Source organism: Pseudorasbora parva, chromosome 8, assembly GCF_024679245.1.
Source record: "Pseudorasbora parva isolate DD20220531a chromosome 8, ASM2467924v1, whole genome shotgun sequence".
NCBI lineage: Eukaryota > Metazoa > Chordata > Actinopteri > Cypriniformes > Gobionidae > Pseudorasbora > Pseudorasbora parva.
Genome location: NC_090179.1, coordinates 40,101,089 through 40,116,933, shown reverse-complemented (window position 1 = coordinate 40,116,933; position 15,845 = coordinate 40,101,089). Strand labels below are relative to the sequence as shown.

At 38.4% G+C, this 15,845-nt stretch overlaps 2 protein-coding genes across 2 annotated transcripts; both read left to right on the top strand.

Moving 5' to 3' along the window:
• Nucleotides 1-230: 230 nt before the first annotated feature.
• LOC137084797 (zinc finger protein 502-like) lies at nucleotides 231-5,384 on the top strand. Its single transcript, XM_067451264.1, has 3 exons — nucleotides 231-603; nucleotides 1,136-1,220; nucleotides 4,414-5,384. The coding sequence occupies exons 1-3, from the start codon at nucleotides 526-528 to the stop codon at nucleotides 5,112-5,114; spliced, it is 864 nt and encodes a 287-aa protein (XP_067307365.1). The 5' UTR covers nucleotides 231-525; the 3' UTR covers nucleotides 5,115-5,384.
• A 4,247-nt stretch (nucleotides 5,385-9,631) lies between these two features.
• Nucleotides 9,632-12,378, top strand: LOC137084795 (oocyte zinc finger protein XlCOF6-like). The gene is made up of 2 exons (XM_067451262.1): nucleotides 9,632-9,823; nucleotides 11,048-12,378. The coding sequence occupies exons 1-2, from the start codon at nucleotides 9,811-9,813 to the stop codon at nucleotides 12,157-12,159; spliced, it is 1,125 nt and encodes a 374-aa protein (XP_067307363.1). The 5' UTR covers nucleotides 9,632-9,810; the 3' UTR covers nucleotides 12,160-12,378.
• Nucleotides 12,379-15,845: the final 3,467 nt, after the last annotated feature.

Genomic DNA, 15,845 nt, shown 5'->3' with positions numbered 1-15,845 from the left:
CAGTTGAAAAATTACCGTACAGACAGGAGGAGACGCTCAATCTTTTACTGTCAATGAGACAGTCGGGGGGACGTGGAGACATAAAGTCTGATAAAGTCAAGGGGGAAGAATGGGGTGAAGCCCATAGTGAGCCAAAAGCAACGGGACAAAACATTTAAACAACGTGATTCAGATTTCACTTTCCACAACTAAGTTACTAGAAGGCTTACAACTGTCAGACAGGTTGCTTACATCACATTACGTCGTCAGTTCGCTCAGCCATCAGGAAATAATATATAATTTTCCGCCGTTGAAGTCAATGGGATCGCTCTGTCCATTTCTTTTACTGTCTATGTATTCAGCCTATGTTTCTGAGCTACACAGACGCTTGAATATGGTCATGAAAAATGACCAAGCCAAAGAGAGTAGTTGTGGGCTGAGCGATGCATGTAGCCAAAATACAGGACGGGAGGCGCGTGCACGTGCAGTGCTGAGATTTTGACCGCGGCTGTAAATGTTTGTCAATATTAACGGTACCGTCACCGGATGAAGTATTCAGACACAATTCAGACACATGGTTTTGGAGATGTTCGATTTACAGAAAACCAAAACGCGGAAATGCAGGTATATTTTCTTTTTCTGCTGGTGAACTTCGCAGTTTCACATGGCACCCACTCAGTACAAAGCGTCTATGGTACAAAGCCTGCAAACTGTTTTCTGTTCCTGCAGAATATTATTCTTCACATCTAAATACTAAATAAGCCTACTTAGATTGTGCTTTTGTTATTTTCATTGCCTAATGATTTTTAAAATGTTCTGCTTTACATCTGTGGACTGATTATGCTTTTTATATTATAACATACAAGTTTTTGGACCACAATATGAATCGTACAATAATTATAATAAACATAATAATCTTTTCTTTTTTTCTCTGTTTTTATTTTGTTGCTTTTTTGAGTAATTGTTCAACATTTATTCATTTAGCCACTGCGTTTATCCAAAAAAAATCTACATATTTTGTCAGAGATCTGGTGCTTTCAGCTTCTTTGCTGCACATTATTTCAGACTTGCAGTGAAGCCACAGATTCACCTGTGGAAGTTCACCTGTAAGTGTTGGGAATATATTTGTGACAACTGAAATCTGTGTGAAATACAGAAAGAATTGAAGAGTGAGAGTGATGAAGACATGAATTCTCCAAAGCCATTCAGCAAGACAAAAGAAGATACCGAGGAGCAAAGCGGTTGGTGTTTTTTCTTGATTCTTCATTACTGACTGCTGAGGAACATTAAAGTCACCATATGTAATGTTTCACCGCTAGAGGTCGCTCATTCGAAATAAAGGCGTAGCTTGATAACGCTTTGATTTCGCAGCGCTTTTATTATATGATGTTTTATTCGGGAGAAGCAGGTTCAGATAATTTATATAGGATGAAAGCACTCAGCCAATCAACAAAAGAGGTGTATATACGCAGCAGTCCTACCTCCGTTTGTTGACAGTTATCAGCATCCCTCCACCACCCCTTCCCATTTTTTAACTCTAAACCACTCGCATATACGGGGGTTACTCTGGGTCCAGGCCTAAATCCAAGCTCGGAGTCAAAATGAAGCAGACCAAATACGCATTGAATTACTCTATAAATTATATGTAAGTGAACTCGTAAAGCCAGATGTCCGTTTCTGTGTTCTGCTCATGTGTTTGTGGGGTAACACAGCGCTGTTTTATCATATTAGAGACATTTAAGTGTGTTGAGTTATTTTTTAATGCTACTCTGTGTGTTTGCTCGGTGGCTGCTATGAGACACTTGTTCACACAGCAGTGAGCTAGATCGATATTAGACATGTTAAAACATTAGTTTTAACTAGTTTACTAGTCGCGATAAATCAAGAAAACCAGATTTAAAGAATAAAACTAACGCCACATCCACACAAAGCCAGAGTTTTCCCTATCCAATCTTTTTTTCCCTTGTCTCAGGAAATATCTAAACACAGTAAACCACTAAAAATGGACTCAAAACGATGTAGTATACATGCCAGACCAGAATGTGGCGCTGTAATTCAGCCATAGCAATACACTAAAAACAAGAAAAGAAGAGTTATGGCTAGAAGGGGACAGGAACAATAAATAAATAAATAACAATAAATACATTTGCTACCGAACAGATTGTGTTTTTTTACGCCTACACCTACCCTTACAATGATGCAAATACAGTCATTAAAGTCCCAGTGTACCGGAAGTTGCAACTGATTATATTTCAGTGCTGTTACGTATTTCCAAGTGAAACTGAATATTGACTAGAGGGCAGGGTTTTACCTCAGCGCTCCTCCTCTCCATCTCTGGCTCATAGCAGACTAATGAAATAGCAGAGGAGCCGTCGAGCTGCCATCATCAGAAAGAATGCCATTCAAGACCGGAAGTTATATTTCAGATTTTGATTAAAGATTACCATGGCAAAAAAAATAATTCTGTGTATTAATTTGCATGGATTAATTGTTCACCCTAAAACCTGCAATATGGGCTAACAAAGTAAAATAATAAATCACCGATTTTGATTTCATGAGGACTTTAAATTACACAATATTGCTGTGCACATGCCCAGTGTCCGTGGTTTTATCCCTTCTAGTCTTTACCGTGCGGGACGTGATGTGATGACATCATTGTTTCAAAAAGTATACGGATTGCCTGTACAACAGAAAAATGCAAGGGTTTCGGTTTCAGATTTATCCACTCTGGGACCAAGTTTCCATAAAAAAATACCAGGGTGGCCATACATCTGGATTTTGGCCGGACTGTCCGGATTTTAAGCTCCCTCTCCGGCACACTCCTTTTGTGAGTCGTGCTGAATCGGCCTAAAAAAACCTCTCTAGAATCCTTATTGGGACGCAGCTATATCCGCTTGTTAAGTCGTGACGTAAGGAATGCCATTTCTGGGTCCAAGCCTCAACTCGTTTCACTTGAGAATGCCATTGACGCCCGTTTATGAACGCTATTTATTTATATTAAACATCAAACGTTTAAATAAAAAACATCTTTTAAATACTTACAGTCTACACAACAGTCTCTGTGCTCACAGCGTCACATACATTAATATTTTAACGATTTTAAAAAGATGAATCACTGTCTGGCCAACAGGAATTTTGGTATGGTGAAAAAGGTTATGATTATAGCTTTTTTTTTTTGTAGTATTACACCACATTGTGTGTGTATATTAGCACCGTTTGTAGTTTTTCTTGTGGTATAAGAAAGAGCGTTTTGACCCGGAAGCGCTGCCGCGTGACGTCAGCCTTAACAACCGTATAGCGTCTAACGCCGTAAGATCTCTGGTCAAACAAACGATTGGCTGAAAGCGGTGTCAAATAAATATCTGATACATCATTGGTTAAAAACGCAAACAAGCACGACGTGCTGGCTTTCATATCATAACTTTAAATGCCGAAAAGTCAAACATCATTTAATCTGAAATCAACAAAAGAGTACGAATTTATATCAAAAAAGCACCCAGTGTCGTTCGCTGTGAAGTGCACATTAGGAAAGGGTAAGCCGCCCACTGACCGACATGCCAGCACGGAAAAACATAAAAGTAACAGACGTACGTCTTCCCTTTGGTCAATGTAACAAAGTTCGTAGAGTAAGTAGGAAGAAAACAGGGTCGGCATGACAGCGCTCTCAACAACTCAGCTCAATATAACTCGTTCACAGCAATCTTTCTCCAACTCTCTGTTTTCGTGCAGACCTCGCTAAACCACGCCGCCTCTGCCCCAGTCATGTTTCGCTGCAGAGCTTTGTAACAGGAATACATAAAAAAATAAAGTGAACAAATAAATAAATATACATTTCAGCTCTTAACAAAGAGCTGCCTGAGCTGCTGCAGAGGGTGTACTTCTTTGTCCAGACGATACGATACAAGATTTTTACATAAACAGCTAAGCGTGTGCGTCTCCGTGTGGACGGGGCCTAACTCTGTTGAACTATATAACAATGATTCGTTTTCTGCCGATGAATGTATCCAAAGTTGCTCACTTACCTAATAAAACACATAAAGCGTCTTTGGTGCTTCCATGGTTTCTACAAAACGGAAATCATTGTCACTGATCAGCAACGCATGGACATGGCCCTGGATAAAATTGCTTATTGCTCTGGATTTAAACATTCTTGAGATAAACACAAGTCAACAAAACATATAAAATTGTTCTAGTGGTTTTTGAATATTTTAATCCAAATATTTTACATGTTGTGTCTTTAGGGTTGCAGAGCCTCAATTCACCAGATTTGGTGGCTGTAGTCATAAAATCATAGTAGCATTAATTATGAACAGATATTTGACCTCTGTTGCTTTTTAAAATGAAATAAGGATTCACTTGAATTTTCTCAGTTGTTCTTCTTTGAATATATATTTTTTAAAATCTAATTCTAACCATTAAATCTGTTTATTTTAGATGGAATGAAACTGCAAGAAAGGCCTCATCTGTGTCCATTGTGTGGAAAGAGTTTTTCACGGCTGGCCAACTGCAAGAAGCACCAGAAGATCCATTCTTCCGTGAAAACTCACGCTTGTGCGGAGTGCGGCAAGACCTTCACCACACCTGAATATCTGCGGAAGCATCAGAAAACCCACGCTAAAGAACGACCGTTCACATGTTCTCAATGTGGACTGAGTTTCAAAGGTAAAAGCCACCTTGCGACACATGAAAGAATTCACACGGGAAAGAAACCGCACACGTGCCATCAGTGTGGGAAGAGCTTCATTCAGTCGTCAGGACTCACTTGTCATATGATTCATCACTCAGGAGAAAAAACATTTTATTGTGATCTGTGTGGGAAAAACTTCACCTCATTGCCAAATCTAAAAAAACACCGGACAGTTCATATGAATGAGAAGCCCCATAAGTGTCCTTTGTGTGAGAAGAGATTTCCACGACCTGACTCTTTAAAACAGCACCAAAAACTACATCATGCTGTGCGGGATCACATGTGTTTCGAGTGCGGGAAGAGCTTTATAGCCGTGTGTCATTTGAAGCAGCACCAAAGGATTCACACCGGAGAGAAACTGTTCAGCTGCTCGCAGTGTGGAAGGAGTTTCACACAAAAAAGCCACTTAAACAAACACACACTTACACACCGAGAAGAGAAACCTTAAGCATCAGGTCTCAGTTGGCATCTGTTCGATTGCTCAAAGAAATGAGATTCTGTTCATGCAAATGTTATTTTAATGTTCAAATAAAGCTTTAATTTGTTCAAAGAATGTTGCTTTGAACTGTCACAAAATTTGTAGAAATTGCAGATAGTAGATTTGCGTATTTTATATTATCTTTATTGTCGACTTTATTCAACAATTTTGTTCTTACCTGTGCCAGTCTCCTACGCAGATGTAGATGTATGTGAAGTCACACAGAAGTCTTTTCACACATGCTGCTTTCTGTTGGTTAGCGCGGCAAATTTGAAGGACCAACTTTAACAAAAGCTAAATCTTTTTCGCCCTCGTGCAAAACTAGCACAGATTCCTATTGAAGAACAATCTCGCGAATACTAAGGCTAGTCACAAAACAGAACAATTGGTGGAGGAACCACATAAAGAACCAATATATGCGAATAGATAAAAAAAAAAAAAAAACATTTTGATAATTTACACTTCAGAAGTTATGATTACGAGTGTGTTGGGTTCAAGTGTTTTGTTGTGGGAATGAACAGGAATCAAGGAGGATGCCAGGTTTATTCTTTTCCTATTAGGAAAATCTTATTAAAACCAACATCATGTGTAGTGTCATGTTAGGGGTTAACAGCTTATGACCCAGGACCAGTAGTGAAGAAGACAGAGTCAGGATTGCAATTAATTAAAAGAAAAATGTACTTAAGAATAGTTTGCAGTTTCCAAAGCAGAAGCCAGCTTCAAGTCTCACATATCGCCAAACTAGGTAGACAAGTCGTCGCCCCCATAACCAGAATTACATCACAGTGACCTCATAGGCCACCGAAAAGCGTCTTCAAGTCTGGCGTTTTCTGCAGAAATGTCCTTCTCCAACATTAGGCCTGCACAGATCTGGTACATACACACACAAACTCCAGAGAATACTGGTTTCCTCCAAGGTTGAGAACATCTTAACTATAAACAAAACATTTCTCCAAAGCATGCTGATAGCATGTGCTTTCTCACAGTGAGAGGCACAGACAATAGTACAGGCAATATTCATCTTGAGTTTAGTGTTTCAGTAAAAGGAAATATAAAAGGAATAAAACATAATAAATTAAATGGAAGACAAATCCATATTTAATATCTGGAAGCCGGGCTAAGTGAGCAAACGCTGTTACTGCACTCCTGACATGTTAGGGGTGTGTGATACCTCAAATCCAAACACACGACCTTGTTGCCAGTGTTTAGTGACACATCACACATCTCTAGGCCAGACCCTCAGTCACTCCTCAGAGACCAAATATACACTTTAGAAAACAAGAAACTAAAAGCAAAATCATAACTGGATAGAATCATTATAATAATATAGGATAATAAATATTGATTAAAGTTGTGATTATGAAGTTAATTAGGATATTAATATATACAGGTATATTGAAGCGGCAGTGGATTTCAGAATCCCCCCTTCAGTCGCATGCACTGACAACCATACAGATATTTACAATGACATCCAGAGACTGTCCTTTCAGTCAAATGCAGGCTACTTTCACTGTGTATAAAACATATAATATGCTTCAGATGATTATTTGTATCTGTAAATATACAATACATTAATGACAAGACAAGGCAATCTGTTTTGGGGGAAATAACTACTAAATCTGTATGTCACAGCCAGTGTTGCCACAGTTACTTTGAAAAAGTAATCTGATTACTGATTACTGATTACTCCTTTAAAAAGTAACTTAGTTACTTTACAGATTACTTGATTTTAAAAGTAACTAAGTTAGATTACAAGTTACTTTATTAGTTACATTCAGCAGTTGCCGACAACACCCCTGCCGCCTCAAAATAGAAATGACAACCGTTTTTGGCAACACACTTTATTGCATTTATGCCCGAGACTGACGGTCCCGACTTTTTTACGCCCCTTTTTTCAGGCTTCTGCTTCGTTTTATATTTATTTTAATAATTAAAATGAACAATGAGATGTGCTGGTGGAAACAACATGAGACCATGATAGCTTGCGCCACTGTCAAGATATGGCTCGCGTAGGGTTAAAGAGTCCGTTTCTTCAGTGCAGCTGCTCGAGTTATGGCCTTTTTACAACTGGTTCCTTCGTTCATTTTCTCTGACCAGGTATCTATCTGATTGCGAAATGACCAGGAGTAGGCTTAATGCCTTCCGAGAGTCTTTCGAGACGTATTTAATTCCGATCACTCAAACAAACCAATTCAGAAGGTGCATGAAAGCATTTCAAACTAAACCGGACAAATGTAAATGTATTGGTTGTTTAAACCACATGTGTAAATTTTACTCCTGGCAAATAATTAAAAAATAAATGTGTGAGAGCCTGTTATGTTGTAGTCAGATAGATATGATGGTGCTATACTGAAACATCGCTGCAAATGAGTAAAGCAAGCCAACGCATATGGCCGTAAATGAAACTTTAAAATAAGTCACACAAAACACAATCATCTTCAATATAAATTAATGAGACTAATGATCTTACCAGTGCTTAGGTCGCTCTCTCTCATATTGCGATCTCTGAATTTGAAATGGGTTGCTGAATAAAATGCTAGAATCTTTTGCTTTGATGTGAACTCCGTTAAATGAGCATATACCGCGGGAATTGAAGATCGGATTTATATTAATTTTGCTGAAGTGTAAGGTAGGCTATAAGACAACCTGCATGTACTTTCTTTTTTTTTTTTTTTTAGATTGTGTAGCCCGTTTCGTTTTTTTTGAGCGCCGTTGCGAGCAGTAGGCTAATCTATCAGCCTGCCTCAGCTCGTCAAAAATGCCTTTGTGGTGGTATAATAACTAGCCTACTTTGTTTTTAATGTCAAAGTAGTTATATTTCGTTTCGTTTCTTTATTGAGTTCATTTCGAAAAATGTTTAGAGCAATTTTTTGTTTGTTAAATTAAAGTTTAAATTTTTTTATGTGACGACCCAGTGAGTTAACCGCATGTTTAATAGCCTAGTCTCTCAAACCAACTCTTGAATTGTCTTGTCTATATAAACTTTAATTTAACAAACAAAAAATTGCTCTGAACATTTTTCTTAATTAGGTTTATAAAAAAAACGAAACGAAAAATAACTACTTTGACATTAAAAACAAAACTGAATTATTTTAATGGCTGCAACAATGTAAAAAAATAAAATAAATAGAAAACACTGGCTCCAGCCGGGCTGAGAATTTTGATAAGCTGTCGGTTTTTACTAAGGAAAATTACTAAAATAGTAACTCACAGTGACTTGGAAAAGTAACTTTAATCTGATTACTGGTTTGGAAATAGTAACGCGTTAGATTACTCGTTACTGGAAAAAAGTAGTCAGATTAGAGTAACGCGTTACTATGTAACGCGTTACTGGCATCACTGGTCACAGCTCACCGTGGTTAAAGGTGCCCTAGAATGAAAAATTGAATTACCAGTAACCTTGCCATAGTGAAATAATAAGAGTTCAGTACATGGACATACTGTGAGTCTCAAACACCATTGCCTCCTACTTCTTATGTAAATCTCATGAATGAAAAACACCACGGAAAAATAAGTGCTTCTCAACATAACGCCACCAGTGACGCAGTCGCTGGGGATCATTAATATGTACGCCCCCAACATTTGCATATGTCCGAACATGTTCATTGTCAGGCGAACCTTGATTGACCACGCCGTGATTGACCTGGCTGTGTGGCATGGAGCATTGTCCTGATAGAAAAACCAGTCCTCAGAGTTGGGGAATATTGTTAGAGCAGAAGGAAGCAAGTTTTCTTCCAGGACAACCTTGTACGTGGTTTGATTCATGCATCCTTCACGAAAACAAATCTGCCAGATTTTCTCTCTCATTCTCTCAAGAATGGCATTTGATAGACATCAGTGTGTGTGTGGTCAAGTAGTTAAGGAAATCTCTCTCTCTCGCTCTCTCGCTCTCATTTCAATTTAAAATACTTTATTGGCATGGCATTTTGCTTTTATGATTTGGTTTATTGTGATTTGTTTGTGTTCAACAAGGCTCAAACTACAGCTCTGTCTCACAACACTTCATCATTGAAAAAAGAATTCTGTTCTTTTGTTGTCAATTTTAAATCCACATCTGTTATGAGAGCATGGATTTAACTGTGTCAAACATTGTACATCTTTGCCAATTTTATAATTTAACATCATGTCGTATAGAACCAAATACATATGCGTTTGTCAAATGAAGAGCAAAACCTCAAGTAAATTAAATATAAAAATATTGTAACCTTTAGCCAACACAAATTCTGAAAATAGTGATTTTAGTTGAAAGGTTAAATTTGGTTGAAAGCAAGGGTAGGCTACAGATGGTAAATTAGGCTACTCTAGATTGACAAATGTGTCTTGTCATTTTCACTGCATTCCATGGCATAATATCAGACTCTTTTACACTGTTATAGTTCAACCTGTCCTTATTTTTAAGTTATATTTCGAGACCTTTTTTGAGACGCATAGCAAAATCAAATTCGCGTCCGAGATGACCGAGCCAATGAGAGTAGTTGTGCGGGGATGTGTGTAAGCCACGCCCCAGATGCTGCTGTGCTGACTGAGGGTCTGAACGGTTCAAGCTGAAAATGATCAATAATAATCACGCTGACGAGACTGTGAAGAGTTTGAATTGATGAGCGTCGTCGACGAATGGCGGATGCAGATACGCGTTTGGGAAGTGTTCGATTGACAGAAAACCGAGATGCCAAATGCAGGTACATTTTCTGCTCGGTTGATTAATTTATCCGTATCATGAGCCACTCTGTCCAAAGCTAACTTAATGTTCTGATACACGGCTCATTCTTGCTTTTATGCTTTGAGAGAGGCTTTTCCCAGTGCATAATTTTGCTCAACATTTAGTAAAATTCATTAATATCTCAATTTCGCAAACATAACAGTAAGAGTGAGTGCATTCGCGCAGTAACATGAACTTAAATTATCCGTAGTGTTATGGGATTTTAAAGAGTCTCTTATTTCCTAATATTTTTTTGGGGAACATTCTGAACTCTGATTTAATGCCTTTGTTTTTCTTTACTATCAATATTTATCTTTATTCAATGATGATTTTAAACTAATCATTGCTTTACAACTGTACCAACTTAATGCAAAAAAAAAAAAAAAAAAAAAAAATATGATTAGCACGTGCATTTTACCCACGTAAACATACAAATGATAATAATGTATAATAACTTAATATAATAACTTAATAAAAACTAGCTTATGTGTTTCTGACATAGGCTCTTTTGATTTAGCCAGATCTGGTGTTTTGAGCCACACATTATCTCACACCTGCAGTGACTCCAACATCAGTGTCAGGATCCCAAAATCCTCAGAAGATGACCAGACTATCAAAAAATAAATATAACTTTTTGTTTCTATATTTGACTAGCAACAAGTGCAAGGTGTGAGTTAAAAACAGACCAGTGAGCAAACGTTTCATTCGGTGCATATAGGAATGATTAAATAATACAGACAGTACATCTAACTATTTAGTGATGCACTAAAATGAAAAGTCTTGCCTGCAGTGGAAAAGTGGGAAAATATTTTTTTTGTTTACAGTATTGATGTTAATGTCCTGTCTTTGGTTCTGGTTCACATGTTACCTGTTGATTTGTTGTTGATCTCCAGATTTGATTGTATTAACAAGTGATTGGCAGGCCTATTGTAGCCCGTTTCCGCCACTAAATAAAATAAAAGGGTAATTGCTAGTTTATATCTCAGAATTCTGACTTTATAACTTGCAATTGTGAGGGGAAAAAAAGTCAGAATTTTGAGATAAAAAGTCGTAAGTACTGTATTTTATTTTTTATTTAGTTTTGGAAACGGGCTTCCACACAGACCTAAAACTTGATGCTCACAAACAAATAGGCCTACTTGACCTCCGTTGCTTTCTCTTGATCTTTTTAACTGAATCTATTTACATAATGTGTTTATTTTAGACCAAATGGATTTCCAAGTGCAAGGTCAAGAGCCGAATGAAGAGAATGATAATGTCACTAAGAAGAATTTATTACAAAACAGAAGAACTACAAAGACCAACAAGTCTTTCACTTGCCCAGAGTGTGGCAAGAGTTTCACGCTAAAAGGAAGCTTTAAAAAGCACCAACTAATTCATACTGGCGAGAAGCTTCACGCGTGTCCTCAGTGTGGAAAGAGTTTCATGCTAAAAAACCACCTTAACAGACATATAAGAATACACACTGGAGAAAAACCTTACGCGTGTCTTCAGTGTGGAAAGACTTTTTCACAAAAGATTAATCTCAGTCGTCATATGCGCTGTCATGAAAATCCATTCAGCTGTGATGAGTGTGGCAAGAAGTTTAGATCCTCATCGTATCTCAACAAACACCTGACAGTTCACGCGGTTGAGCGGCCGTACTTGTGTCCAGTGTGTGGAAAGGGTTTTTCACAGCTGGCCAATTGCAAAAAGCACCAGAAGATCCATTCTTCTGTGAAAGCTCATGCTTGTGTGACGTGTGGCAAGACCTTCATGACACATGAACATCTCAGAAAGCATCTGAAAAGTCACTCTGAAGAAAGACCGTTCACATGCACTCAGTGTGGATATGGATTCAAACAGAAAGTGCACCTGAACAAACACATGAGGATCCACACTGGAGAGAAGCCGCACACGTGCCATCAGTGCGGGAAGAGCTTCATACAGCTGTCAGGTCTCCGTTATCATACGCTTCGTCACTCTGGAGAAAAACCGTATCGCTGTGATCACTGCGGTAAGAAATTCACATCGTCATCGATTCTAAAAAGCCACCTGATGGTGCATACGGATGACAGGCTCCACAAATGCTCTTTGTGTGAGAAGAGTTTTTCACGATCGGATTCTCTGAAACAGCACCAAAAATTACATGATGCTGTGCGGGATCACATGTGTTTTGAGTGCGGGAAGAGCTTTATAGCCGTGTGTCATTTGAAGCAGCACCAAAGGATTCACACCGGAGAGAAACTGTTCAGCTGCTCGCAGTGTGGGAGGAGTTTCACACAAAAAAGCCACTTAAACAAACACACACTTACACACCGAGAAGAGAAACCTTAAGCATCAGGTCTCAGTTGGCATCTGTTTGATTCCTCAAAGAAATGAGATTCTGTTCATGCAAATGTTATTTTAATGTTCAAATAAAGCTTTAATTTGTTCAAAGAATGTTGCTTTGAAATGTCACAAAATTTGTAGAAATTGCAGATAGTAGATTTGTGTATTTTATATTATCTTTATTGTCGACTTTATTCAACAATTTTGTTCTAGCCTGTGCCAGTCTCCTACGCAGATGTAGATGTAGAATGCATTTTTTTATTTAAAAGTTGTTTTACAAAGTTGTGTTTTTACTTTATTGTTCAAATACAGTTGCTATGAAGTATCAAGATTTGTACAAATGTTTTTCTTTCATTTTGGGGAGCAGCAGAAGAATTGCATGACTTTATTTTTACATTTTATGAATTTTTATTTTTGCATTATTCTACAAATTACTTTAATTGAAGAGCCTCGATATTAAAGCTGCAGTAACTTCGTAACTGTTTTTTGTTTTGTTAAAAATAATCAAAAATCAATTTGAGCAAGTACATAACCAAGCCAATGTTCAAAGCTATCTCCTTACCTTAGCCCAATTCACAACGGTACGGTTGTGTGATAATGTGTTATTATTTGAGTGGTACTGGTAGCCTGACAAGCCAGACCCACATCAAGATGTTTGGTCTGGAAACTCACCATTGGCAGCTCAATCCGAGGGGCGGGATAAACGGTTGTCTTTCAAACTCCCTCTGCACGCGATAGGATAGCGCTACACCAACCAGAGCAACGAAGGTGAAGCAGAGCTTGTTGACAGATTAAACATTTGCCGTATCCGGTCGGCTTCCCTTTTTAAGAATGACTTCAGTGCCGTTCTTTGTTCTTTTCTCAGAGAAAAGCTTAACTCCAAGTCTTCCAGAGTCGCGGTCAAAGCTGATTCGAAAGACCGCCGTTTGCCAGTTTCTGTGTTTACTAGAAGCACGCAAGCGCAACTCGGCCGTCATTATGGCCCCGCCCAACGACTCTATACACGATGTGATTGGCCCGGCAAAAGTTGGGTGATTTCAGAAGGGTATTGAGAGTTGCTAGACGACACTCGCGAGCAGATAAGATTTGCTGCTGCTAGGATGCGTCTAGATTTCTAGGCTATGGTACATGAGAAATTCGAGCATGGCATTGTTCGTCATTGCCTCACGTCTATACAAAGAAATCCGGCTAGTAGGCTATCACATGTGAGGATGCTGCAGGTTGCGGATCATTTAAAGGCTTTTATCACAGCAGCTGGAATAACTAAACATATCATTTTTGACAGTGGATTGTAATCCACAAAAGCGCAAATGACATCAGTGACAAATGGAGATTCAGTCAAAAGCAAAAGATTAGACTACAGAAATAGAACTCTTCAGGTAACAGATAAACAGTAAATACACAGTCACGCAAAGCTGATGTTGTTAACATTACCAATTTGAGAACAAAGTATAACAATAATAATAATTTGCACAGTTTGATGCGACATGAGCTAGGTAATCGTTAGATTTAATCACCGTTGGTAGCGCAATTTATTGTAATGCTTCTTTTCTCAGTTGGTCAGAACATAAGTGGCAGACATTTTGTGGTGAAATTTCTTATTTTGGTCAAACTTCCAAGACGTAGAAGTCTTGCATTCTGACTGACAGCTATTCAGCATTTAAAGGTGCACTATGGAGCTTTCCGTCCACTGGAGGGCGCCTATTCAAAACAAATCGTAGTTTGATGACGCAAAGTGTGAGCGCAGCATCTTGGGAGATGTGGTCTCTACATCACAGCTGGTGGAAAATAGGACTCGGGCGGAAATCACGTTCATGCATGCGGTTATTAACGTTACTGTAGTGTAAAGCAGAGCAGGACCGAGTGTTATGGACCTGAGCACAGCTGCTGGAGCGATTGTTAAACAAATACCCGCCTCGCGAATACCGGGACTTTTATTATGAAGGGACGGGAGACATTCACCGGGCGCCTGCACAGATCCGCTCTTCCGGTTATGATTTTGGGGTAATGTAGCTCTGTTTATCATATTAGATACATTTAAGTGTGTTTAAAACGATGTTATGACTTTACTCCGTTCGTTCCCTTGTTTACACTGCTAAGAGTAATGCGCTCCTGCCAAATAAAAGCCGAAACCGAGGGTAACGCAGATATGACGCAATTGACAGGCGACTCCCTCAAATGCAATGCTGAAACGTCCCTGTCCTTAGTTAAAATAGCAATTTTCTCACAATTTACAAATAGTTGGAAACTTCTGGGATATTGTAGGTACTCAACTGAACAAAATATATAACACCGGCCTAGTGGTTTTTGGATATTTTACTGCAAAAATACTACATAGTTCACCTTTAAACAACCAGAACGATTATATACGGAGTATCAAAGGTTTATAATAACCTTTATAAAAGCTATAAGAATTGACAGGAAGCTCAGTTGTCAAAGCTGGAGTAGGTGGTGTGAGCACATCTAGAAATAGAATCTCTTGATGCATCGAAAATACATTTTGGTCCAAAAATAGCAAAAACTACAAATTTATTCAGCATTGTCTTCTCTTCCGCGTTTGTTTTCAAACCTCAAATAAAGATTTATGAATCAGCACATTGATTCATAATTCCAATCGCGTGTCAAACTGCTGAAATCACGTGACATTGGCGATCCGAATCATGAATCAATACGCTGATTCATGACCGTTTGAATCTTTATTTGAGGAAGACAATGCTGAATGAAGTTTTTGCTATTTTTGGATCACAATATATTTTTCGATGCTTCAAGAGATTCCAATTAACCAACTGATGTCACAAAATGGACTACTTTGAAGACATTTTTATTCACTTTCTGGACATGGACAATATGATCATATGCTACAGATAGGCTACGCTGTCGGACTAATATCTTAAACTGTGTTCTGAAGATGAACAGAGGTCTTACGGGTGTGGAACGACGTAACGGTGAGAAAAGTGCATTATAAATGAAATCTATTATTATTATTAATGACATAAATTTTATTTTTGGGTGAACTAACCCTTTAACAATTGCAAGGAAAACTATTGAAAATGTCACTTTTGTATGGGACCCGCTGGATGGAGGAGCTTCGATGATCACATGAAAGCCAGGGTTGCCAACTCTCACGCATCTGGCGTGATTCTCACGCTTTCAGGCTCTGTCTCACGCTCTCACTCCGCCCAACTCAATCTCACGCCAAATTGCCAAACCTGCTTTTGATATTAAACAAAGCTATAAGCTTTAATTTTTTTAAATGTGTTTTAATGAAATTCAAACAATAAATAGCGTTTTGGCGCTAATGTGGCATAATGTTAAAGCCAGAGGCGTTGAAAAGCGGAGTTGCATGCTCTCGTCTCCCTGCGGTGCGCGCTGGTCACGTGGCCCATGAGCGCTCAATACTTCTAGCGCTCTGCCAATGCATTAAAATGGCTTAAGCGGATACACAACAGTTTCACCATATAGATGTTTGCTGCAAGTTTTGGTAAACAGTACAGCATAGTGTTAGTGTTTATTGATTATTAAGTCAGCCATATTTACAGGATCGTTTTTTTATGGAGAGTGAATAACATTAATGTTATTCTTGTATTTAGCCCTCAGGTATTCCTTACTAATAGGCATAGACTGTAAAAAAAATACACTAATAGGTCACACTCATACTCATTAAATGATATTTATTGAATATTTTGAGGAGA

Coding starts and splice junctions, on each gene's coding strand:
- LOC137084797 (XM_067451264.1), top strand. CDS start 526: ATGAAGTATTCAGACACAATTCAGACACATGGTTTTGGAGATGTTCGA. Junction 604..1,135: donor ACCAAAACGCGGAAATGCAG/GTATATTTTCTT, acceptor TGTGAAATACAG/AAAGAATTGAAGAGTGAGAG. Junction 1,221..4,413: donor AGATACCGAGGAGCAAAGCG/GTTGGTGTTTTT, acceptor TGTTTATTTTAG/ATGGAATGAAACTGCAAGAA.